Below are 27,726 nucleotides of genomic sequence, written 5' to 3'. Positions count from 1 at the left end.
TTTTATAATGTCGTCTCTGAAGTGATAATCTTTTAAAATTATAATTACTATTGTATTATTTATAAACAAATAATAACATATTCTCCGGTTCTATAAATAAAGTCAACATTTTTGTTACGTGATGTTTGTAACTTGAAAGGAAGACATTTAGTTTAAATTACTATTTGTACTAGATCTATTTGTACTCACAATTAGTTATTTTGGTAAGTTTTGCTCTAATTTATCGATATTTTTATTCTTTGCCTCCCCGTTCTATAACTAAATCAATTCGTCTAATAATAAATAATATATTTGGAAGAAAGAAAATAACTTTTTATCGTTGACTCTTGTCAATGTCGTCCTCGTGTTTTTTGCTTCTATATGACATATGTACAACTAATTAAATTGCAATTCATACTTGAAATTGTATTTAAAATTTTAGGCGTTGTTTTACAAAAACTATCTTCGAAAAATACATTATTTCGCAATATAGATCAATTTAGGTACATTTTTAATTTGGGAATTTAACAAAATGGTAGCATCCTGGCATTTGTTTCTAAATTTATTACAGAACGAACACGTAAACTAGGTTTTCCCCTAGAAGTATCGGAAAATCCTCAAATGAAATAATGGCGGGACTCGAAAAACTATTGACTAGACCATTTCCACCATGAATGTCTTGCAATAACAGACAAAGATTAAACATTCTAATTATGCAATGATTTAGTAGTGATCATAAATGTAATTTTAAAGGAACTAAGTAAATACGACAAAAATTGTCGTAGATCTAGATTCTAGCTAGACTAGATTCTAGACCTTAAAATTTAAAAATGTTGCCGCCAAAGTGTAAATATAATTTAATATAAATGAGATAAGGTTCATGTTCTAACACTTAACACTAACTAAAACATGTTTCTAATTTATGACCGACTAAAAATGTCACGGCACATTAGAGACAAATTAACTAATTCCCAACAGAACGAAAAAACCTCGAGTGAAATAAATCATTTTACTTTAGCCAACATTGACTTTTATCGAAACATGGTGTTACACCTATGAACCAACACAACACTGAACCCGGCTCTCTGATAGGCTACTGCCTCGCTCTCGCTTGCTAAAAAAACTGCGCGGGCCTGGTGCTAGTAGCCTACTGGTGACAAGTATCACGAATGATTTAGCGGTTCCCAAACAATATTTCTGTGACTTAGGTATTGAATTATTTTTTTAAATTTATTCTGGTGATAATTTCCATTAGCGGAAAAAATAAACCGGGAGTGATCTCCCCTAAACTTTCTCGAATATTCTAATATAAAACTACGAGGGATGGCAACTCAGGACATAGACAATATTTGTAATCCATTTTTAATTACTTAAACTTTTTATAATAGAACGCAATCTCGTAAAAAAATAATTGCACACCAAGTGAACGCCTAATAAAATGTGCATAATAGTGCGCAATATTATGAGTAGGCCCCTACTTTATAAATTTACATGCGTTTTTTGAGAAATCGGAAATAGCATAAATTACTACTTCCGGTCAACGGAAATTACTCAAAATGTGACAGAAGGTAGAGATTTAGATATTTTACTTACATGTGAAATTTCATTTATCTATCTGAAATAGTACTCAAATTATAGGCTTTTGAAAAATTCAAAGTAGGAAAAGTACCACTTCCGGTTATCGGAAATCGCTCAAAAGTTGATCAGGATCTACGATTTTGATAAAATACTTATATATGAAATTTCATCAACCTAGCTGTAACGGTACTCAAGTTATCGTGTTAACACACACAGACAGACACACAGGCATACGGACAAGATTGCAAAATTATGTTTTTCCGTATCAGTGAGGTGTAAAACGTCGAGATTTGTAAAAATCTCTATTTTTTTTTTGCCCGATTACAAGACTTTCTCTATACTTCGTATATACGAGAAAGTAAAAACTAAATCGTTCTCCCCTTCTGAATTTTGGCTCTTATATATATATATATATATATATATATATATATATATATATATATATATATATATATATATATATATATATATATATATATATATATAGGCCTAAACAGTGGTACCTCGAGATGCGAGTTTGATTTGTTCTGTAAAATTGCTCGCATCGATATTAATTGAAATTCCATTAATCCGTTCCAGCCTGCAAAATACCACTTTCAGTACTAAAAGTTTTTTTTATACATAACAAATATCATTTGATAACATAATAAACGATAATACTAAGAAATAAACTGGTTTTATAAAGCATACTTATCTTGAAAATCAGCCGACTTGAGCTAACGGGAGAGCTTGTGGAGGTGTAAACTCAGTACTGGGCGGAGGAGCTTCACTTCGTTCACTAATTGACTTTTAATGCTGAACTCTTTCTGTCCCTTTTATTCACTTACCAATTACACTTTTAAAGCTTCACTTGATCCCTAAACTTAACGGAACTTAAACTTCACCGAACGCAATTGAACCTAAGTGAACCTTATGTTTTGTTACTTTCGCTTTTTTTTTTCGCCACTACTTTTTAGTGCAATGTCCATACTGGACAATTGCGATTATTAACTCGTCATTTCTGGATGGATGTGTGTCGCAATGGATGGATGTGTGTCCGCAGCTTTAAGTCGTATCTCCTCCTCAACGAAGCAATATCGAGGACTAGTTCCAAAGCAAATATGTTAAGCAAGTTCCGAGGATGATTGTGGGCCAAAAAACTTCCCGGAATTCCTTCCTGGATTTCCCGGAAAAGCCGAAAAACCTCGGAAAAATGTAGTTTTTGGCCCATATGTCGGCAACCAGACCACGTAGCGACTTGAAACATTCACCAATCGATTCCTGCCATAATTTAGAACAACATTGCCGAAGAAAGTTTTCAAAAATATCATTTGGTTTGGTCACAAAAAATTAATTTAGGAAATTGCGCTTAAATTGTCACTAGACTTTTTATTAACTTGTTTTCTTTGCCGATCTTTGCTTTTTTTTTCGCCACGCTTTCATGACACGCGGGCCGTTAAAATGAATCTGTCACAAGATGTTTGTTTTGTCTACCCTTTCAGAATGTTTCTTCAAGGAGTAAGTAAGTGTCATTAAACAGCTCCCCATGCATATTCAGGTGAAACTTTTTCGCTGCGTTTCTTTTCCACGAACTGCTAAATCTGCTAATCCAGTTGTTCGTACCTCAAATTTTGCTCGCATGTCAAAGCAAACTTTAGCTCACTTAACAGCTCGTATATATATATATATATATATATATATATATATATATATATATATATATATATATATATATATATATATATATATATATATATATATATATATATATATATATATATATATATATATTCGTATGTCGGAGCACTCGTACGTATGTCGAGGTACCACTGTAGTTGAATATATTATATTTTCAGGTATCGTCTATAGATGGGAAGAGCAAGTGCATCTAACTGTTACGATTGGTTAAGGTTAGTTTATCGTTTATCTTTATCAAGTTTTTACTCCAACAATTGTTCATTTTTGGTTTAGTGTATATTTTATTATTTTAAATGAATAAAACATTGTTGTGATAGAGCATTTTACGATTTTTAAATTGGACGTCACCTTCAGTATTCAGTAGGCCTATATGGTGACACCCGGTGAGGATTTCACCCTCGCCCACGCCTTGTAACGCTACTGCTAACTCGTAGGCTGTTGTATAATAGTAGTTTTTGATATGGCACTCCCTGTGGAAATGTGCCATAAAAGTGGTAGGAGTGTTTGTGACAAAACCGCCCATTTTTTCCCCGAGAAAACTGCAAAACTGCAGCTAAAATGAGATTTTAATTTGTTTTTCCAACCCATTTTGGCGCACCCTAAGGTCGGCGCTCGGGGACATATGTACTCCCCCCCCCCCCCCGCTACGCCTCTGTAAAGTTTTTCGTTTTTTTTAAAGATAGATCTGTAAAACGGAAATAACCGTTAATATTTGGCATTCGTATACTTGAAAGCATGTCGGCACGTGTAGTAAAACCGGTAAGTTTATGACTGAAACAGTTTGGAACAAGACACATTTTCTTCGTAAGTAAGTGTCCTTCTAAAACGTTAATAATCAGGCCTACCATTAATTTTTGCTGTATGAACTTGGTTGGTGGCTGAACTATATATAAATACAGATTTCATGCTAGATCTAGATCTCAAAAGATCCGCACAAAATAATACAAATATAAAGAAATATTAACAGCTCACATAGCCTACATTATCATAAAATTTACCACTGTGCATCCTATTTCTTAATGTTTTCTTACATTTTGCAAATTATGTCCCAATATATATATATATATATATATATATATATATATATATATATATATATATATATATATATATATATGGGGGGGGGGGGTGGGGGGGTGGGAGGGGGAGAAGAGATATCTGTCTAAGTGCTTAGCACAATTGGGGACCAGCTAACACTCACCACCAGTAGTGAACATTGCTTAATGAAACTGCTAATAAGAGAAATTAGAACCAGATTGTGTTATGGTTTTTGAGAGAGGTAGTTAATACAAATGTTATATAATGTGATTGTGCTGGCAGACCAGAACCAGAACACGTAATTTTTTTTTTAAATTAGTGCTCCGCGCAGTGCCGTTTTAAGGTCTTCGTAGGGCCTAAGCACTTTTTGTATTCGTAAGCCCAACTGACAACTTCGTGGTTTTTTAATGAATACTCTTAAAATTCATGGTGTAGATATTGAAAATTGCAGATCACAATTATACGATAATGCCAGCTTTATTAGTGGCATTTATTCCGGTGTCTAAGCTAGATTTATAGCCGAATGAGTCCCATGCCCTGCCCGGGAACAGGGCATTTCCCCCCTGTCAATTACCCCCCCCCCCCGGACATTACCCACAGAGTAATTACCCCCCTGTCAATTACCCCCCCCCCCCCCCGCCCAGTAGGACATTACCCCCCCCCCCCCCGGACACGGTTAGAGTTAGGGTTAGGTTTAGGGTTAGGGTTAGGGTTAGGACTAGGGTTAGGGTTAGGTTTAGGGCTAGGTTTAGGGCTAGGGCTAGGGCTATGGTTAGGGTTAGGGCTATGATTAGGGTTAGGGTTAGAGCTAGTGTTAGGGTTAGAGCTAGTGTTAGGATTGTGTCTAGCGTTGGTTTTGGTTTTGTGTGAAGTTTTAGGCTACGGTGGATGCTTAGGTTTTGGTCTTTTTCTTAAGGTTTGGATTAAAGTAGTATATTATTATAGAATTCTAGTTAGAGTTAGGATTCTAACTTGAGAGGGGGGGGGGTGGGTAATTCCCCGGGGGGGGGGGGAATAGACAGGGGGGTAATTGCTCCGGGGGGTAAATACGGGGGGGGGGGGGGGGTAGTGTCGGGGGGGGGGGGGGGGTAAATTCCGGGGGGGGTAATGTCCTGTAGCCGCCCTGCCCATGACTTAATTATTCACATACAGTGGAATGCTGTTTAACAGCGGTGAATTACTTTTTACTTTCTCGTATATACGAAGTATAGAGAAAGTATTGTAATCGTGCACAAAAATAACGTGTAATTTTGACAGTTTTCACCGTTTTACTCCTTAGTCCTTCATCACACCCGGAGTATAGAGGACTTATTTTAATCAGGCAAAAATTATAAATATAAATATATAAACATTTTGGCGTTTTATGCGTTATCGAGTCGTAAAAACTGGACTTTGCAATTCTGTCCGTATGTCTGTGTGTGTGTGTCTGTGTGTAAACACGATAACTTGAGTACCGTTACAGCTAGGTTGATGAAATTTCATATATAAGTATTTTATCAAAATCGTAGATACTGATCAACTTTTAAGCGATTTCCGATAACCGGAAGTGGTACTTTTTCTACTTTGAATTTTTCAAAAGCCTATAACTTGAGTACTATTTCAGATAGATAAATGAAATTTCACATGTAAGTAAAATATCTAATTCTCTACCTTCTGTCAAATTTTGAGTAATTTCCGTTGGTTGAAAGTACTAATTTACGCTATTTCCGATTTCTCAAAAAACGAATGTAAATTTATAAAGTACTAATAATATTCCGCACTATTATGCACGTTTTATTTGGCGTTCACAGGTGTGCAATTCTTTTTTTTTCTACGAGATTTTATTCTATTTTTAAAAGTTTAAGTATTTAAAATGGATTATAATTCATGTCTATATCCCGAGTTCCCATCCCCTGTTTTTTTTATAAAAGAATATTCGAGAAAGTTTAGGGGAGATCGCTCCCGGTTTATTTATTGTTCGGCCAGTCTTCACATTCTTCTCTGCATCGCGGCAGTGATGGACACAATTTAAAGACAGCATGGAGAACAACACTTTCGTTCTGCGGTCTATCACCAACTAGGTGGTCTGCAATGAGTGATGCTACTTAATTAATTAATTACAAATTATTTAAAGATTTGCTAAGTATTGACCGATATTGTTGAAAGCGAACGTCAACCTCAGCGAGCTGCTCATGAAGCAAAATGAATCATGTGAAATGTAGACCATTTTGAGACAGCGTTAATTTTGACTTGCACTGTTATCTCAAATGTCAAATGGGAATCTTCTAAAATGTCTATGGGCAATATATAATTGTCTTAAGTTTTGACAAGTTGATTCTGCACTGCATGAGTATATATATATATATATATATATATATATATATATATATATATATATATATATATATATATATATATATATATATATATATATATATATATATATATATATGTATGTATATATATATATATATATATATATATATATATATATATATATATATATATATATATATATATATATATATATATGTATATACCAAAGATATATTTCCAGCGTTTGATTCCACTTAACCTGAACCTGTAATTGGTATATTGAATGTTTAATCAAATTATTACCAAACCAAAAAAATATATTTTTTTTTGTTAAATTAAAAAAATTATTAAAATGTATAGACACAACAGATTCAAGTCATGAATTAATTGTTTCAAATGTATGGCAACTTATTTCATGATCGACAAAAAAAAAAAAAAAAAAAAAAAAAAAAAAAAAAAAAAACGTGAAAAGGAGTCAGTGTGACAACCTGGCCAGTTAACTTTTGCTCGCTTGTTATTTTTATGCTTTTCATTATTCATCTTTTTAGTTGTTTTTTTTTATCTTTATTTATTTACAATGAATAAATATTTTACATAAGCTATATCTTTTTGTCCCTCCCACCCTATTTTGTCAGGAATCTTCAATTTGTACTGAAAAGACTTTTACTTCAATTAATCATTCACTGAACTGGCAAAAAGCATTTTTCTTCTATATATTTTATAATTTTAGTCTCGGTGTCATCCCCTTAAATGGTGTCACCCGGTGCATTCCGCCCCCCCCCCCCCCCGCCTCCGCCTCGCGACGCCTCTGATAAATACTCATGACCACGAAACAAATGAGTGCGTTTTTTCAAACATAGCTATTTTTTTTTTCAAACTGAGAGGTCTCAAAGATATTTTTAAAATTTTAAAATACGTGCTGCCCTCATTATTAACCTCAATCATTTCAAATGCTAGAAATCAATGTATAGCTTTTCACTCATTTGTTTCATTGTCATTAATATTTTAAAATCAGTAAATTCAAAGCATTTTTGTTGTTTTTAATTATAATTTAAATGGTATGTTTAAAAATTGTAAATATTCATTTGGTCGCTCTATTATTTATTTTCCTATACTTTAAAACTAGACGTCGTTCGTGTAGGGCCTATGTGGCATATATTAAATTATAGGCATACGAATTTTAAATGGTAATCGACAGTTGAATAGCAATGTGAACTGTGAACTAACTAAACTGATGCATAATTAATATTATTTATTTAAAAATTACTAGATCTATTAATTAGACTAGTATAGATTTAATTAGAGCGCATAACGATAATTGATCAGTTTATCAGAGTTTCTTCCAGGCATCTCTACAGGGGGGGGGGGGCTGAGCTACTCCCCCCTTCCCCGAAGAAAGTCTACGCCCCCCCCCCCAACAAAATGAAATTGATATAGAAAATATATACTTTTACCAGTATCCGCCCTCCCCGGAAATTGTTGACCGCCCCCCTAAAACATCAACCGTAACACGGAAAGAGAATTTTTCCACATGAAAGAAACTTATCCAAAAACATAGTATAGATCTAGATATCTATATCTGTAGAATCTATCTGGAGTCGGTATAACCTTAGTTTAGCGTCGGTTATTATTCCGGAATCGTATAGCAGTAAAAAAAAAAAACAAGAAAACATTGACGAAGTCTGTCACACAGTTCCGGAATCCACCGGAAGTACTGTAAACCATTCTTTATTTGGCGTCATCGTTTATTTTTATACAGAATGTTTAAAATTTGGATAGATTTATTTTAATTGCGTATTAAATACTGTTTTATTAATTATTTTGTATTACTAGTTATTTTTAAGTGTTTCAGCTGAATATTTCTGCTACTAAACATTGTTTAACAGGGTTCGTACGCAATCTGGAAAAAGTCTTGAATTTAGAAAAGTGAATTTCAGACTTTTAAAAGTCTGGACAAGTCTACACTGTGGTATGACATTTTTAGCGCAATTTCCATTCTGGAGAATTGCGTTTATTAACTCGTCATTTCTGGGAATGGATGGATGGATGAATGTGTGTCCGGGCTTTAAGTCGTATCTCCTCCTCAACGAAGCAATATCGATGACTAGTTCCAAAAGCAATTATGTTAAGCAAGTTACGAGAATGAGCATAGGCCATAAAAATTCCGGGTTTCTTTCATGTATTTCCCGTAAAAGCCAAAAAACCTCGAAAAAATGCAGTTTTTGGCCCATATCTCGGCAACCAGACCACTTAGCGACTTGAAACATGTACCAATCGATTCCTGCCATAATTTAGAACAATATTGCCGAAGAAAGTTTTCAAAAATATCCTCTCGTTCGGTCACAAATTTTAAAATTACATAAACACCTACAAACCGATCGCTCTTCTAGCTTGAACGCACCCCATCATTATACGTCAGAGCTATTTTTAGATAACATAAGGAAATTGCGCATAAATGTCACTAGACTTTTTTAATTAACTTGCGCGCCTACTGAACGTGATGGCGCAGCCATGGAACGCGATGACGCATCTATTGAACGTGATGACGCGTGTGGTGTGGTTGTATATACATGCCGGAAGTAGAGATCTATCATCTTAATGATTATCATGTTGATAATCAAGTTCAACTAACCAATGGTTTTAATAACCCTGCTCTTGATTTCAAGGTGCTTAGTTTAGTTAGTAGTTAGGTTTATTTAATAAAAAACGTTTTAATAACTAACCAATGGTTTTACTAACCCTGCTCTTGATTTACGCTACGACAGAGCTATTTTTAGATAACATAAGGAAATTGCGCTAAAATTGTCACTAGACTTTTTAATTAACTTGTTTTGCTGGATCGCAGAAGAAACCCGATTTCTCAGTTACTACGTCGGGGGGGGGGGGGGGGGGGGGAGGTGAAAGAGTGGCCATACAAATCTTGACCTCTTTTTTTTTTACCCGCTATTATTTCTTAAGTTTGTCTGAGGATGCAGGCAGGTAGTCTTATAAAAAAAATATGAGGGAAGCTGTAAGCGTAGTCTACGTATAATTCAACTACCTGTCCATACTGTTTTTGAAATCTTTGCAGAGGCTGCCGATGACTCCGATTAGGGCTAGACTAGTCCGCCCCTCCTAGTAGCTAAGGTCACTGATATCTAACCTTGTATGAACTCACCGTGACCCCAAGTATGTAGTTGGTGCTGTTTGGCTGGGGAGGGTGGGGTAAGGGGTAATAAAAGTTAGAGTATATGCTATGATGTATTAGACTGGGCTACTGTGATCTCACAGTGATCCCTCCACCGTCTCTTGTTGTGTGTGTGTGTGGGGGGGGGGGGTACAGGTAGTTTTTAATAGCAGACAAAAGTTTCTCAGCTATAGTATAACCACAAATAATGGTGTGGTTACAAAGGTGTGGTTTCATTTTCAAAATAGGGTACGAACCCTGTTTCTACAATTCTAGTCACTTTTACTAGTTTTGTAATTTATTTTTACTATTTTCGTAATCTAGATTTTTTTTACTTGGCCTAGCAGCTAGCTAGATTCTAGATCTAGATCTAATTATTATTACTAATTAATTAATGCGAATTCGCTGCAAGCCAAAAATATTAAACAAATTATTACATTTATATATATTTTTTAAATTTTTAGATCTACTAATTTAAATCGACTATTATTTATTCCTATTTGCTTTTGTCGATTAAAATTAAAAAAATAATTTACTACAATCGACTTTCACTTTATTTATATTTCAATGATCAAATAAACTGTGGTTTACCGTAACTTTAGTTACCGAAACTCAACAAACATTACCCGATAATTTCCCACGCAAAACTAAGGTTTTACCATGAGTCTAGAAGTATTGTTATGAAAGCTTCCTTACTTACCTATTTAGATTCTAGCTAATTTGATTTAGATATCTTTTTGCTTCTAAGATAAGAGTGAGTGTTCAATGATCTAGATCTAGATTCTTCTATATTAGTAGTTAGTAGGGCCTAGCATTGATTAAATTATTAATTCACCACAAGGTTAACAGTTAACAGACACGATGTCTTCACTAACTAGATAGATCTAGATCTAGTTAGTTACATTTATGATTGTTACTGACAACCTAAACAGTAGTAACAGAACAGTCGATAACCACTTCTTAAGTATTTCTTAGATTTCCAAATTTCTGCCACACATTTAGATCTATTCTAGAATCTATGAACTGTTCAGCAGAGCAGAGTTAACTATTGTTAACTAAGGTTTTAGTTTATTTTATAAAACTGATGCTAATTTGAGTAATTTGATTCTAGTCTATCTGCAGAGTTATATTATTATTATTAAATTATTAGTTATTAGACCTGTGCTTCTCTACCTTAATCTCTAGGTTTGCAGTAATTTGTGTTAATAATTGTAAAAATTATATGAGAAACTTTGCAATTCTTTGCCTTTGTATTTGTTTGAATGCTCAGATATATAGAATCTAGATTCTAGAGTCTACATACTAGATCTACATACATATTACATAATGATAATACTATACATATTATTTACATATGCTCATACAATATTATAAACTTCAGTATTAGGTAGGTGTAATTTCTCTGTCTTAGTAATTTTTAAAAGATGTAGTCTAGCCTACATCTTAGATTATTAGTTAGGCCTATGCCTACAGTAGCCTACAATTATAATAAATAAAATAAATATGCATGCTTGAAAAGAATGGAAGTGCAATTCGCAGTAGGCTGCAATACTGAATGATGGTAGGCTACTTAATTATTGATTAGCAGAACCCCTGTGGATCTATACATGGGTGCAAGACGCAGCTTGTCAACTACTGGTGATATCGGTAGATAGAGGGGGGGGGGGGGCTGAATGTTGAAATGTCACATTAACAGCTGCCTTCCTAACCTAAGTTACTGTTTTGAATTTACTGTTTATAAACACATTTAGATCTACTATGTTCTTCTTATTATACTCTTAAATTTATTTACTTTTAATTTATTTAAATCTATTATCATCTTTTTTACTGTTTGGATTAAAAAAAAAAATTTGTTGCTATTTTAATTGCTTGCTGAAATGTAAACTTAGATCTAATATCTAATAATTATTATGATGAATAATAAGCATAATAGGCTTAGGCCTATTGATTTCAAACATAATTATTAGATTATTAGTTATGCCTACAATTATAATTAATATGCATGCTTGAAACGAATGGAAGTGCAGACGGTATGTGCAATTCGCAGTAGGCTGCAATACTGAATGATGGTAGGCTACTTAATTATTGATTAGCAGAACCCCTGTGGATCTATATGTTAGGGGGTGTTAGTTATGTTGTTTATAGGTATCACTGCTATCCCACTTCTGACACCAAATGTTACGTGGGGGTTGTTTTCTTTGTTTGTAACCGATACAAAGAGAGAGATGGTAAGATGGTATTGTTCTCTCAAATCCGTGCATCCTTGTGGGTCAAGGAGGTTTACCAGACCTGAGCAAAACTAATTAATTAACACTAATACAACATTAATATTTAACTAAAAATAAAACTTAGCATTTCAATACATTTATTACGTATTACAGACAATACAATAGATTACAGTGTTCCAATAATCAGAGCGAATAACAACATCATCACTCTACATACTTTCAGTACCGGTACTCACAACTCCATACATACAGCAACATAACAGTGACTGTCAACAGGACAGCTTTTCGATGACAGCCTCGGGTTGACATCTCGATGACTGGTACAGCAACAGCATCTCATAGGACAGCACAGGTTGACATTACGACGACAGGTACAGCAACAGCATCTAGCCGCATGTACAACGACAGCAGCTCACAGGACAGGTCGACATCACGACAGGTACAGCGACAGCAGCTCACATGCAGGACAGGTCGACATCACGACAGGTACAGCGACAGCAGCTCACAGGACAGGTCGACATCACGACAGGTACAGCGACAGCAGCTCACAGGACAGGTCGACATCACGACAGGTACAGCGACAGCAGCTCACAGGACAGGTCGACATCACGACAGGTGCAGCGACAGCTTCTGCACCATCTAAACAGCAACGGTACAGCATCTCACACGACAGCAACGGCCCAACATCGCGACCAGCCTAAGCACACCCATACACATCTACTCCATCCAAAGTATAGCTCTCCACTGAGCTTGCAACAACCTAACCTCCGTTGTCCCAGGTATGCGACCTAGGGTCAACGGGGGAAACGGGGGGAGGGGGAGGGGGGTGAACAATGGTTTCTTGCCGGGTCGTATCTGAATTGTTAAATAGGCCACGCTGGAGGAAAGAGGGGGGGGGGGGGGGTATTAAATGAGGTACCAGCCAACATGCTTCTCCTGCAAAAATGATTGCGTCCCCGCAATCAACTTAACAAAGACAACTAATTGAGATAAACATTCTACTTTACTGTTCACCTACTGACACAACACATACCTCTAATTTACAGTAAAGGCCACTAAAGGCAAAAAACATCAATGAGCATACTGAAATGTCTCAAAAATGAACATCTACTGAAACCAGGTATAAACACGTACTTATCTTTAAAGGGTAGTTAACCAAAATGGACAAATCACGCCTTTCGACTACAAATAAATGGCCATCAGTAAAGATAAATACTCGTCAGTCCCACATAGTTTTATACCACAAGGCCTGATAATGTACATCCGGTACCAATATCAGCCAAGTCTTCCCAGTCATAAAATTATGTAACAGCATGTTTCATCTACAATAATTACTATTCAACGAATACCATAGTTGCCAATAATACGTTCAACACCATTAAAACTTACAAAGGTTGCATGTCAACTGGCTACCCAAATTATTCTTAAAAATGGCCTAAAAATAATTCCGTCAGTGCTAATTCAGTGTGTAACATTAGCACAATGCAAAAACACACAAAATAGCAGCAATCACACACACATTCTTACAGTAAATTAAACGTATTCTACACGTTCCAAAAGTTAACAATGCAAATAAAAAAAAGTATACACATAAAAAAATTATGCTGAGGTAAACCAACATATACTCAACATATTTAAAAAACCAATTTTTGAAAAAATCTTAATTTAGTTTGCTCAATCACGGATCCCACTCGTTGCTACCAAATGTTAGGGGGTGTTAGTTATGTTGTTTATAGGTATCACTGCTATCCCACTTCTGACACCAAATGTTACGTGGGGGTTGTTTTCTTTGTTTGTAACCGATACAAAGAGAGAGATGGTAAGATGGTATTGTTCTCTCAAATCCGTGCATCCTTGTGGGTCAAGGAGGTTTACCAGACCTGAGCAAAACTAATTAATTAACACTAATACAACATTAATATTTAACTAAAAATAAAACTTAGCATTTCAATACATTTATTACGTATTACAGACAATACAATAGATTACAGTGTTCCAATAATCAGAGCGAATAACAACATCATCACTCTACATACTTTCAGTACCGGTACTCACAACTCCATACATACAGCAACATAACAGTGACTGTCAACAGGACAGCTTTTCGATGACAGCCTCGGGTTGACATCTCGATGACTGGTACAGCAACAGCATCTCATAGGACAGCACAGGTTGACATTACGACGACAGGTACAGCAACAGCATCTAGCCGCATGTACAACGACAGCAGCTCACAGGACAGGTCGACATCACGACAGGTACAGCGACAGCAGCTCACATGCAGGACAGGTCGACATCACGACAGGTACAGCGACAGCAGCTCACAGGACAGGTCGACATCACGACAGGTACAGCGACAGCAGCTCACAGGACAGGTCGACATCACGACAGGTACAGCGACAGCAGCTCACAGGACAGGTCGACATCACGACAGGTGCAGCGACAGCTTCTGCACCATCTAAACAGCAACGGTACAGCATCTCACACGACAGCAACGGCCCAACATCGCGACCAGCCTAAGCACACCCATACACATCTACTCCATCCAAAGTATAGCTCTCCACTGAGCTTGCAACAACCTAACCTCCGTTGTCCCAGGTATGCGACCTAGGGTCAACGGGGGAAACGGGGGGAGGGGGAGGGGGGTGAACAATGGTTTCTTGCCGGGTCGTATCTGAATTGTTAAATAGGCCACGCTGGAGGAAAGAGGGGGGGGGGGGGGGTATTAAATGAGGTACCAGCCAACATATATATGGGTGCAAGACGCAGCTTGTCAACTACTGGTGATATTGGTAGATAGATAGGGGGGGGGGGGGGGCTGAATGTTGAAATGTCACATTAACAGCTGCCTTCCTAACCTAAGTTACTGTTTTGAATTTACTGTTTATAAACAGATTAACTATTCTCTCCTAAATAAATTCAGTATATATAAATTTACTCTTAAATTTATATACTTTTAAATCTATTATCATGTTTTACTGTTTTGATTTAAAAAAATAATTGTTGCCATTATAATTGCATGCTGAAATGTAAACTAAACTTAGATCTAATATCTAATTATTATGAGGAATAATAAGCATAAGCATGCTGAAATGTAAACTAAACTTAGATCTAATATCTAATTATTTTATGATGAATAATAAGCATAATAGGCTTATTGATTTCAAACATAATTTATGTACTAAAATATATGTGTATATTATTGTATATTATTGTAAATCAATAATCAACAATATTGTGATCTTAAGCAGTCCTGATATAATATTTTGTAGGTATAATTAATATAAAAACTGAAATACTTTGTTTAGTACTTACTTATGAAAACCTGGAAATATTCAGGCCTAATTCTAAGAAACAGTATTAACATAAAATTATTGCATTATAAAAAGTTAAATTTTAACTCAAATTTTGATAATTTGTTCAGTAGCCTATTAAACAGTGATGAGAGATGCTCTCACCAGTTTAGCTGGCAAACAGCTGACCACTGTGGACTTTTTAAAAAATTGGTTATATCCCCTTATTAAGGGAAATAACTTTTTTTTTTTAAATGGTGCTGAAGTGTGACGTTATTCAGGGTGTCTATTTAGACTAATTTAGAGGAATTTAGAATTTTTGTGCCGATGTTTGAAAAGTTGAAAAAGTCGACATAAAATAGCGTAGCATCATTCTGTTCATTTTAATTATGGATATTTACCAATATAGACCTATAGGCAAGTTGTGAAGTGTACAAATTTTGGTTCTGTCGAAGGTTTCGTTTTATGGTTTATTTTAGATTCTAACATCGTTTCTGAAAGTGTGACGACACACTTTTACGACACACTTTCTCAATAATGACTAATGTCATTTTCTTTTTATCGCCGATCTCGCATCGCGGCGAGCACCCACCTGCGCCAATCTATATATATAATTCTCTTCTGGGATCAGAAAACAAGCTGCAAGCGCGCCTTTGCAGTCCCCTCTCTTCCTCTCTATCAGTAATCACTACCACCCCTACCCCACCCCCACATGATCTGGTGAGCGGTGTTCACTCTGTTTACATTTTACAATCATAGAGACGGGTTTGGTGACGGCTATTAGGGGCAGATAATTTAGTTTGAAACGATTTTAAACTTAGAGGAGGTAACTAAGAGGAGGCTGCTTTCACGTGGGGGGGGGGGTGTTAGTGTTTTTAAGCAAATATTTTCAATGGCAGCATTGGTACTGTCGAATTCACAAATTATAAATTACTGAAAAGTAGAAAAAAAAAATAAATAAATAGCGGCGTATGATACGCAGCGGGTCAGCTCGTATTATATATAGCCTCTTCTTTAGGATAACGTTATTAAACTGCATCATTTTAGTGCCCTACCTTGAAAATCGCAATTAACTCTAAAGATGAGTTCAAGTAGTTTTAACTATACATTTGCTCTATTGTCCATCGGGCCATAGTTTCTATTTCGATGTTATCTACGTGCGTCGCTTGGTGCACCGTCAAAATGGCCCCGCAAAATAGCCCAAATCAACGAGGCCGGACTAAAAAATTCCACAACAATTTGGCTTCCGACAAATGAGCTCCCGACATATTTGCTCTAGACTTCCTTTGCTATAAAAGTAATTACTTTACCCATTCCATTACCGACACAAGCGCAACTTGTTTTTTTTAAAAGCCTGTTACGGTGTGCTCAGTTGAGTACAGTTTTTTTTTCAAACTAACTTCATTTATAATAAAATGATAGAATATAAAAGTTATACTAACATTATAGACCTACAGAAAAGTTTTGTTCATCAATTGCCTTATACTAATTATAAAATTAAAATTCGATTTCTATTTAACTAACAACAGTATGAAAAAAACCCACTGGCAGTTCATGAACAATAAGGCCACACTGAGTTCTCATCAACAAAGCGCCTTTGATTTAATAACTGTAGAAACCGTGTTGTCGCCGCACGTAAAGAGCTGTTGTTTAAAAGCGAGCGCCCAAGTTCTAATGAAAGTAAAAGCTATACACAAGTTATGTTCCCAGGAAAAATGTTGTTTTCTTTTTATAACTACAAGACTTGTGACCAGTGTTTCTTTCAGACTTTTTTTCTCCGGGGGGGGGGGGGGGCACTTGAAATTTTCAATTTTCGGGGGGGGGGGGGGGTGGCGGACACTGTTAAAAGTATATATTTTCTATATAAATTTCGTTCGGGGGGGGGGGGGAAGAGATACCTGGAAGAATCTCTGCTTGTGAAGTTAGTGTTTCGCGTGGACGTCCCCCCCCCCCCACACCCCTTCCACACAACGATCTCGTTTGTATTTGTAAGGTCGTCGTAAATAGATGACCCTTACATAAAAAAAAAACCATCTACTATTTCTTCTACAAGATTTATTAATTTTAAAACAAGGCATGCGAACCTAGAGCTATTATAGCTTACCTTTGACTAATTAAGGGTGTTGTCTTAACGACCTCTATAATAGCACCGACCCATCTAGCTTCCGTTTCACACGGCGGGCAAAGATCGCTGGTTGGGTCTATGGACGTGAACACAGTGTGACTCGCGACAGTTGTTGACTACTGAAATGTACTGACTAGTCACTACGATCGTTCGTGAACATCGTTGTTAAATAGCTCGCTTTTTATTTCAGTAATAGGTCATCCATAAATGACGTCACGCTTTTTTTTGACGATTTTTACCTCCCCCCTCCCCTCCGTCACACGTCGTCACAAAAAGCTAACCCCCCCCCCCTAAAATGACGTCACCCCTCAGCCTACAACCCCCCTCAAAATTGTTGTTGAATTTTTCTTAAAACATCGTTATTTTTCCAAAATCTTGTGAGAACTCAGTCAACATAGAGTATTTGGATCAATTTCTATTACAATTTATTAAAAACCGTTTTCTAAAACGCGAAATAACGGCTAAAACTCGTTTTCTAACATTGCTTTTTTTATAATGAAAAAAAGTGATGTCACACCATCTCAACCCCCCTCCCCCTCATCACACACCGTCACAAAATTACGGGCCCCCCTTTTCCCCCTACGAGTGTGACGTTATTTATGGACGACCCCTAATGCGTTGAAATAGTTTTATGTTCAGATTTTTTTGTCAGCTGTCAGCTGTTAGTTGCTTTTTTTTTTTTTTTTTTTTAACTCCGATACGAAAGCAAAAAAAAAAAAAAACGTTATTGATCCGCTTCTGTTCATCACTGTCGGCTCTAGCCATTGAACTCACGTCTACCATTGATCTACGCTATGCATCCGAAATGCAATCGACTCGACTAACTGGCGCAGTTGCAAAGCATGGGAAAAGTTGAAAGACTTTCGGCCTGCACAAAAAAGGCTTGCTTAGGCGAACTTATGTAGGTTGCCAGATCACTAAACTTTAAGCCAAATCAAGCTGCTATTATGCCAAAACGGAATATTAAAAACATAATTTGAGTTATCCTAATATAATTATTTATGAATAAATTACAAATTATTGATCAAATCTAATATGTTATCAGCAATTTTATTTCAAAATCTTTTTAGTATGCCTAATTTTCATCTTATGCATCCCTGATACAAATATAATTTTTACTATTAAACAATTTATAAAGAGAAGAAATAGACATGGAGCTTTTATTTTAAAGGCAAAGCATACTATATATATATGCAGTATCTTTCAGGTATCTCTTTGAGGGAGAGGGGGGGGGGAGTCAGAGCATCCACAGCCACCCCACCCAACTCCACCCCTTTTGGGCAATTAAAAGATGTAATTTATATAGAAAATATACTTTAATCAATGCCCAGAGCAAAATGTCCATGGAAAAAAAAAGTCTCTCTAGAAATGCAGCAATATTTCAGAATAAATGCATAGCTTTGGGGTCATCATCAGTGCATGCCACACTTTTGGGGGGGGGGGGGGGGGGGGGTGAATCAGACTTTTGTCTTGACTGGGAAAATATGATTCAAGAAATATGGCTTGTGTAATTCTTGATGATGACTGGGGGGGGGGTGTTGTGGTTGAGGGTTGTGAGGATAAAGAAGTGTTAATCCACATACATTTTGCTGTAATTTTTCTTAAAATAAATAACTCCAAGCCACCAATAGTTTTATTTATATAATATTTAATTGCAACATAATAAACCTACTTAAATTATTTGCAATATTTAAACTACAATTACATTTTTGTATTCTAGGTTTCTGACATAAAATGTCTGTTGGCAGTGAATTAGGAGCCAGTGGATTCTCATCAGGGTTTGGTGACGAAGCCCCTGATAGTACACCATTTGCTTCATACCAGACACCTGGAAGTGGCCCTGCTTCAGGCAGCTATGCTTCATTACCTGTAAGTAACGTCATTAAACAAAGCTACTGTATAATCAAACTGTTTTAACTGTACAGTATTAAGTTTTAATTATCAGAAAAAAATGTAAAAACAAAAAACATAAGTTAATAATATGTACGAGCCGACCCCGCGACGTAACATACGCCGCTACTTAGTTGTTTTATTTCCTATTTTTCAGTAATTCATAATTTGTGAATTTGACACTACCAATGCTGCGACTGAAAATATTTTGCTTTAAAACACTATCCGTAGCTAGTGAAGGACGATTATCCTCACTCCTCTCTCCCCTCCCCCCACGCCCAGTGAAAGCAGCCGTCCGTGAAGACAGTTTACAGACAACAATGAAAAGATCAAGCAGAACTTGTTATTACCTCCCCTTAGTTTCAAATAGTTTAAAAACTAATTTATCTACCCCTAATAACCCGGCACTACGATTGTGAACAGCTCACCAGACGGGTGGGGGTGGTAGCAATATGGTCTGTTGAGCTTACGTGGTGGTTGTGCCCCGCATGGTCCGTCCATAAAGAGAATTATATATGTAGATTAATGTATAAATTCTATTATAGTAATATGAAGTCATAACTATCAGACAGAAATGTAAAAACAAAAACAGAAGTTAATACTATGTATAAAGTCTATTATAATATTTACTTTCAGAATGAGGATCCACAGGTAGTGCATCCTAATGATAAGTACATGTGCCCAGTCCATCATGGACTACTTAGAGATGCAGTACAAACCCCTTGTGGTCACAGGATGTGTGCCCAGTGTGTTGGGTCTTACCTGGGCGACTCAGCGTCTAAAATTTGCCCTGCTAATGAGGAAGATTGTGAACAGATAACAGCATCTAATGTAAGTTTCTACAGGTGTTTTAAGCACTCTAGGTGCTTTTATAATAAGAAAGGCTAAAGTTTGGAATGAATCATTAGATTTTTTGTTTTTTTGAAGTTTTATTGACTGAACTTAAAATATATTTTGATTGGGTTTCTAAGTCTAATGCATAATTATACTGATTAATGTTGAATATCTTGTTGCAATTTTATTGTTTGTATATGATAATTGACTTGATGTACTGTTTAATATGGTTTATACTTAGTATTTTAAATTTAGATAGATGTGATTAAATTTGGATAACAATGTTTTAAAATCTTAATGGATTATTTTTTGGCAAACTTAATTAGGCTGGCAATCAAAATGTTATGTATTGAATTAAAGGGAGTCTTAATATATCTAGGTCAATATATATCTAGAGATTTTGCACACATGGATGATTAGTTCAACCTTGGTCATAACATAAATACATTTAAAGAAGCAAGTAAGAAGGTTGAGTGTACTCATCCAAATGTATCTGCTTGTTTCAGATCTTGCCAGACCCAGGGTTTAGAAGGGAAATGAAGCAACTTCCGGTCTTTTGTTTTAATAAAGATCAAGGCTGTGAGGAAAAATTTAAGTTTGGGGAACTGAGTGTAAGTATAATGATTATACTTAAACATCACTCAAAGTTGTTGTGTAAATGTTTGGAGTAATAGGATACTTTTTTGTCTAAAACTATAGAAACATTCACCAAATTGTGAACATCGAACAGTAGTATGTAGACATTCATCAAGGGGGTGTCAGGAGAGTATGTTGTTTAAAGATTCTCTCAAACACGAGGAAACATGTAAACATCGACCTACATTGTGTGATTTATGCGGGGAAGAATACAGTGCTTATCAGCAACAAGTAAGAACATATTAAATCCCAATTTTTTTTGGCTAGTACATTAAATAGGTCTAGCTTTCTCTTAATTTAACTGAACTTGAAATATTTGAAAATTTATCTTGTCTTATTTATAGGAACATGAAGAATCCACTTGCCCTGAGGCTATGGTGTTATGTCCTTATAAATGTGGAGATGTTAAGTACAAACGTAGACTGGTAAGATGTTTTGATTTTTATCTCAACATAATACATTAACTTTAAAATATTTATGTTTATAAAAACGCTGTATTTCTTTTTTTTTTTAATTAGCTAGAAGAGCATAAGGCAGACTGTCCCAAAAAGCCAACTGAATGTAAATTTAGTATTTTAGGATGCACCTTTGTGGTAAGTATGAAACATGAAATTGTATTAGTATGATTTTCTAGGTTACACCATTTTTTCAGTAACAAAATCTTTTTGAATGGTATTTTTTAAAGATTTTCTTTGGGCAGGATTGAGATAAACACAGAGCTAAATAACACAATTGTATTGTAGTATTAGTTAAGTATAGAAAATTGAAGCAAAGTTTAGAACAAATAAAATTTAAGTTGATTAATGCAATTCTGTTTATCTGTTTGAAAATAAATAAATCAGGAAATCTATTAAAAACTAAATTATGCCAATCTCTGTATTTAAACTATTTCATTTTGGTTCATAAACAACACTAAAAGGAAATTAAATCAAAATATTTTGACTATATAAAGTAAATCTTGTAAATTTTTGTTTTAATATAAAAATTCAAACTTCATAAAAATTTATTATCTGAATAAATTGATGTACAACTTTAATTACAGTTTTTGTCTGATTATTTCCCTTGAATTTTTAAGGGTATCAAAACTTGTTGAATTAATTTTAAAATATACTTCTATAACCTTGTTTGAAAGGAAAGATTTTGATAATCTTGGTATTTTAAAATTTTAATCTGAGGCAAATCATCTGACTATTATTAAATTTTTTATACAATGAGTTTTTTACAGGTTTCTTTACATTAAGTTTTGGTGCTATAATTTTCTGCTTTCACCCACTAAATTATATCTCCACATTTTTGTTTCACCTAAAGTTTAGGTGCTAAATTATTTGTTTTCAGGGTCATAAAGAAGAAGTTTTACTACATGAAAAAGATGTTACTTCACATTTCGCAGTAGTTTGTGAGTTTGCTCTTTATTCAGAAATGCAAAGAAAAAAAGAATCTGATGAATTACAGGTAAAAAAAAAATTTAATGTAACTATGTGCACAAGAACCTGGTTTGTCAGATATTTTATACCATGTATAGATTTGGAGTTTTGATAAATAATTATTATTCAGTTTTGTACCTACGGATTTGAAGTTTGAAAATTGTTCAGATGAATTATTTTGTTCAATTAATTTTAAAATACATGTTTCAATGTAATCAAATTTCTGAATTTGTATTATTTATTATATTTTTTTTTGTCAGCATCTAAAACAAAAAGTCGAACAGTTGAGTAAAGAAATTGAAGGTCTGAATGGCACACTGAAAAACACACATAGAGAGTTAAAGGTTTGCAGACATAATTTTTTTTTCAAACGTATATTTTTTCTGTGAGCTTTTTCTAAAATTACATTACATTACATTATTAAATATGCCTGGTAAAATACTTAGAAAAAAATTAGATACCAACTATTCCTTAATTGATTGAATGTTTGTACTGTTTACTTGTGTAGCTTAAAATGGTTCAGCAAGTTGAAAGACTGATCATAGCTGAGCAGAAAGTGGCAGAAATATCTGGTGGTGCACCTGCAGGCTCAACACCTGATGTACAGCATGTGCAGCAGAGCATCGAGCAGTTGAGTAAGTGGCTTAGTTTAATGAACATTTGTAATTAATTTTGGCTTAGTTTAATGAACATTTGTAATTAATTTTGGCTTAGTCACTGTGTTTTTTTTAATTGTGACTTAGTTTAATGAACATTTGTAATTAATTTTGGCTTAGTCACTGTTTTTTTATAGTGGCTTAGTTAAGTGACCATTTGTAATTAATTTTGGCTTAGTTTAATTACCATTTGTAATTAATTTTGGCTTAGTTTAATGAACATTTGTAATTAATTTTGGCTTAGTTTAATGAACATTTGTAATTAATTTTGGCTTAGTTTAATGAACATTTGTAATTAATTTTGGCTTAGTTTAATGAACATTTGTAATTAATTTTGGCTTAGTCACTGTTTTTTTATAGTGGCTTAGTTAAGTGACCATTTGTAATTAATTTTGGCTTAGTTTAATGAACATTTGTTATTAATTTTGGCTAATTCACTGTGTTTTTTTATTGTGGCTTAGTTTAATGAACATTTGTAATTAATTTTGGCTAATTCACTGTGTTTTTTTTATTGTGGCTTAGTTTAATGAACATTTGTAATTAATTTTGGCTTAGTCACTGTGGTTTTTTTATTGTGGCTTAGTTTATGACAATTTGTAATTGATTTTGGCTTAGTACAGTTAAGTCATTGTGTTTTTTTTTATTGTGGCTTAAGGGGATATGCTATGTTTTTTTCTATTTTTTACAGTTTAAGATCTAAAGCCTTTTGAATACTTTTATCATATTTGGCATGTAAAAGTAACTATTAAACAGCAAATAAAAGGGTCGAAAACAATGTTGGTTGTCATGGAAACCCAAAAAACCTCCGCCATTTTGAATTTTTCGGTACTTTTAAAAATACTAAGGCTTTTTTATTTATGCACCTATAGCAATCAAATTTAAACTGCTTATATTTCAGTATATACTAAAACTTTTGTAACGACAACTTTTTGAAATAATTACTAGTAAGAATTTTACAAGGTCTAAAAAATCGTACTCTTTTTAGTATTCAAAAGTTTCAAAATGTGAATATTAATTACCAAATACTTTTTTTCTATGAAAGCAATCACAATTCCCTCGTGACAAAAGTTGTATTTTCGCATCAAGAACATTTACTGAAAATATGGTTGGAATTGTTCAATAAATAAAAAAGTAGTAGGCTTTTTAGTGTTAAAAACCTGCGAACTGAGAAAAACAGCCAAAAGTAACGAAAACTAGGTCAGGAAAGTACCATATCTGTGTAAACTGCAAAGCCGATTGTAAGCTTTGGGTGTTTCCGAGATGTAGGAAATTAAGTTTATTAGTAACATGAGAAATCCAGCTTTCCAATGATGTCAAATACAATATAATGACGGATATAAAACTTTTCATAGAGAGCTTGTAAGATTGGGAAAAATTGATTATTTTTTAATTAATAGGGTCAGAAAAATCGTAATTCAAACACATAAAATATTTTTTTCTCTTAAAAGTTATTATTTTCTGTATACAAAAATGGACAAAGTACAGAAAAAAGCAAGAAACCCATCATGACGAAAAACAAGAAATTTTGTGATTTTTTTCCGCGCATATCCCCTTAAATTAATGACCATTTGTAATTAATTTTGGCTAAGTCACTGTGTTTTTTTATTGTGGTTTAGTTAAATGACCATTTGTAATTAATTTTGGCTTAGTACAGTTACGTCACTGTATCAACGTGCTGTTAAATGAATTGTGTATTAAGTTTTAGCTTAGTGCAGTTGAGTAGCTTTTTAAATTTAATTGTGGCTTATTGCGTTTAAGTGACTTGTGTATTCAATTGTTGTTTAATGTAGTTGAGAGACTGTTTAATACTGAAATTCTATTTCCTTGATGAATGCTCTAAAAACTACCTTTTCCCCCCCAGAACTTCTCATTCCCCAAGTCTCCAATCACGACCGTCAAATAGCAAATCATGAGATCAGAACAGCGGAAATGGATTTAAGGTTTCAGATGCTGGAAACTGCAAGTTATGATGGGAAACTTCTGTGGAAAATTAGAGATTTCAGTCAAAGGAAAAGGGTATGTTTGTATTTTATGAATAAAGCTACTTTTGATGTAGTACTTGTATTAGAATGCAAATTTATGCATTTTTAAAAATGATTTTTTCAGGATGCGGTCCAAGGACGGACAGTTTCACTGTACAGTCAACCTTTCTACACTGGCCGCTTTGGTTACAAGATGTGTGCTAGAGTGTATTTGAATGGGGACGGAATCGGCCGCGGAACTCACATGTCCCTGTACTTTGTTGTCATGAAAGGAGAATATGATGCCCTTCTTCCCTGGCCTTTCCAACAAAGGGTAAACACAACTGATGATTACAATAATTAAGAACTGATTCGTTTACTGGCACTGAAAGTTTTCTTAAGAGAATGTTAATTTTTAAAAAATGTTTATATGTGCATGCCTACATTTTGTATGATAATTCATTATACAGCAAATCCTAGACAATTTATTATGCAAAATATGATGGGTTGTATTGATTTAAATTTTTTGTAAATATTTAGCTACAGATATTAAAAAATGTCTAAATTTATTGAATTTAATAGTTTTTCTTAAAATGCTTAAAAAAATAATTCTGTAATAATGTAGAGCCCAGATTGGTTTAGAAAGTTTGTTGAGCAAGTTTCGTGTCTCTCTACTACAGGTTAGCTTGATCCTACTGGACCAGTCCCCAGACAAGAGACACCTCAAGGATGAGTTTTTCCCAGACCCCAACAGTACCAGCTTTAGGAGACCAGTGAACGCTGAGATGAACGTTGCCAGCGGGTGTCCGCTGTTTGTGGCGCACACTGTCCTGGACAACCCCAGCAATCATTACATCAAGGACGATACGCTTTTCATCAAGGTCATAGTGGACACTGCCAGTCTTCAACCCATTTAAAGCTTTTCTCTTCACTGACGCACAGAAGAAATTAGGCTTGATCTATTTTTTAAAATAAGTAGCCTCAGAAATTTTTTTTTATCAAAATTTTTTTTTGTTTTCAAAAATTTGTTGTGTTAAACCTACCTTTTCATAGAATATTTGAATTCATTTTTGTTATGTCCCTTTGACTTGTTTGTTAATTTGCATGGAATTATTTAAAAAAAAATAATTTAATCTTTTATAAGCCTATAAAGCCTAGGGGAAATATCTCGCCCACCTATAAGTGCTGCACCTGCCCCAGCACACAAGATTCAGGGCCCAGTGTCCACATTACTGATGCCATTAACACACTTTGGCTCTTCAAAGAACGTCATTTCAAATAATTTATGTAAGATTAACAGGTTGAATGGAACAATCCTGATATATCAATAGCAAGATAGCTTACAACTCCATTTAAGAGTTTAAAATTTCATCTGATTCAAATGTAAAATACACATTTGTTGATAATATTATATAAATTGTAATAATAATATCAACAGTTGTTGAGTATCCAAGTAAATTCTTTTGTAAATTGTGATTATTTAGTGGCAACAAATTTCATCTTCATATTTTTCACTCTTTATTTCATCATTGCTTATAAGTTTTTTTTAAATTTATACACCTCAGCACCTATGTTTTCTTTTTAAAAATAATGTCCTGATGCATGCAATTAGATTGGGAATGTATAACACTTGGTGGGAATTTTAGTGGTATGTAAAATGCAGAATGAGCTGTACATAGGTGTACACAAATATAAATGTAGTAAATATATCTCACTTACATCATTATGAATTTTCCTTAACTTCACATAAATAGAAGTGTTTCTAAAAATCATTTTTGACTATTTATTGTTCTTAATATATTTTACTTTATGTATGGAGTCAAGAACACTATAGACACTGTTTTGTTAAAATTCTTGTTGTGCGTCGTTTTTAAGACTAAATAATACACAGTATACCCTGTCATTACACTGATAGGTGTAACAATAACAATACATACTATGATAGCTTTATGAAGTTTTTAAAACATACAACAGTGAAGTTGTAAACAGTTGTTCTTGGGTGGATTTTCCACAGCGTTCATTCATGAGCAACTGCTCAACTCAGTGTCTGTAGATTAAAAGTGTGAATGTCTTTGACCTTTTGAACTCAAAACTTGAGAATTGAAAGTTTTCTTGGACAGGCGTTATGGTTTGTGTATGTCAGTTTGATGATTTGGCTTACACTTACTATGGGACTGTCTCAGAAATACAAAAGCATCAATTTATTACAGCTATGTTTATATTTCATATTCTTCAATATACAATAGTAGTAGTACAGTAGTGGCTAGCATATCTTTCCTTTAACTGTATCAGTGGTATTATTTCTTAATATACTGGTCATCTGCTTCTGTGTGTGGCCAGTCCAATGCCTTTTGTTTCTGCTTCATTCAGTGGTTGGTTTTTTTTTTTGCTGCCATAGTTCTTTGATGGTAATGGTGTTGGATTAGCTGTTCTGATATTTTTTTCTGGCATGTTTTTTCAGTATGCCAAAATTCTGCCATGGCCGGTCCCAAGCCCAGCTGTGAAAAGAAGAGGGTTGGGTGAAGGGCTATCAAACCCCTCCTGTAAAAATAAAAAAATGACAGAACCGCTAAAAAAACACCATTGTTGATAAGAACTAGGGTAGGGTAATGTTTTAATAATTTATACATTTCTCTATTTGATCAGTTACTCATTTTTTGAGTTATTGGTGTGCTGGTAAATCTTGTGACTAATACCTTTATAAAAGAACAACATGAGTCATTTCTACAGGTTAAAAAAATATGAATTCAGATTACAAAGTGGTATAAAGAACTATAGTGAATAGATAAATTGTGGGTTTTTTTCATTTGGATTTTTTGTATTTTTGTTTGAAGCTAGCAGTTGCACAATGGAAAATATAACACCAGAGAAGGAAATAGTTGCTGAAGTGTATAAATTATCTAGTGTATAGACCTTGATTGTTCTTAGTAGCCTATGTGTGGTTTT

General features: G+C 34.4%; 1 protein-coding gene across 1 annotated transcript; it reads left to right on the top strand.

The window, feature by feature from the left end:
- On the top strand, positions 1-27,492 carry LOC131944753 (TNF receptor-associated factor 3). The gene is made up of 14 exons (XM_059305557.1): positions 1-203; positions 3,393-3,446; positions 19,100-19,248; positions 19,906-20,100; positions 20,610-20,714; positions 20,803-20,970; positions 21,084-21,164; positions 21,258-21,332; positions 22,075-22,191; positions 22,424-22,507; positions 22,672-22,798; positions 24,681-24,835; positions 24,926-25,114; positions 25,461-27,492. Exons 3-14 carry the CDS (start codon positions 19,114-19,116, stop codon positions 25,695-25,697), a joined length of 1,668 nt encoding a protein of 555 aa, XP_059161540.1. The 5' UTR covers positions 1-203; positions 3,393-3,446; positions 19,100-19,113; the 3' UTR covers positions 25,698-27,492.
- The last annotated feature ends 234 nt before the right edge of the window (positions 27,493-27,726 follow it).

This window comes from Physella acuta, unplaced genomic scaffold, assembly GCF_028476545.2.
Source record: "Physella acuta isolate Inbredline_101_S28 unplaced genomic scaffold, ASM2847654v3 ptg000507l, whole genome shotgun sequence".
Classification (NCBI taxonomy): domain Eukaryota; kingdom Metazoa; phylum Mollusca; class Gastropoda; family Physidae; genus Physella; species Physella acuta.
The sequence above is the reverse complement of the archived record's forward strand: the minus strand, read 5'-3'. Positions and strand labels throughout refer to the sequence as shown.

Bases quoted from the DNA above. Each gene is read 5' to 3' on its own strand.
- LOC131944753 (XM_059305557.1), top strand. From the start codon at position 19,114: ATGTCTGTTGGCAGTGAATTAGGAGCCAGTGGATTCTCATCAGGGTTT. The intron at 21,165-21,257 runs GTAAGATGTTTT...TTTTTTAATTAG, and splicing joins TTAAGTACAAACGTAGACTG to CTAGAAGAGCATAAGGCAGA. The intron at 24,836-24,925 runs GTATGTTTGTAT...TGATTTTTTCAG, and splicing joins ATTTCAGTCAAAGGAAAAGG to GATGCGGTCCAAGGACGGAC.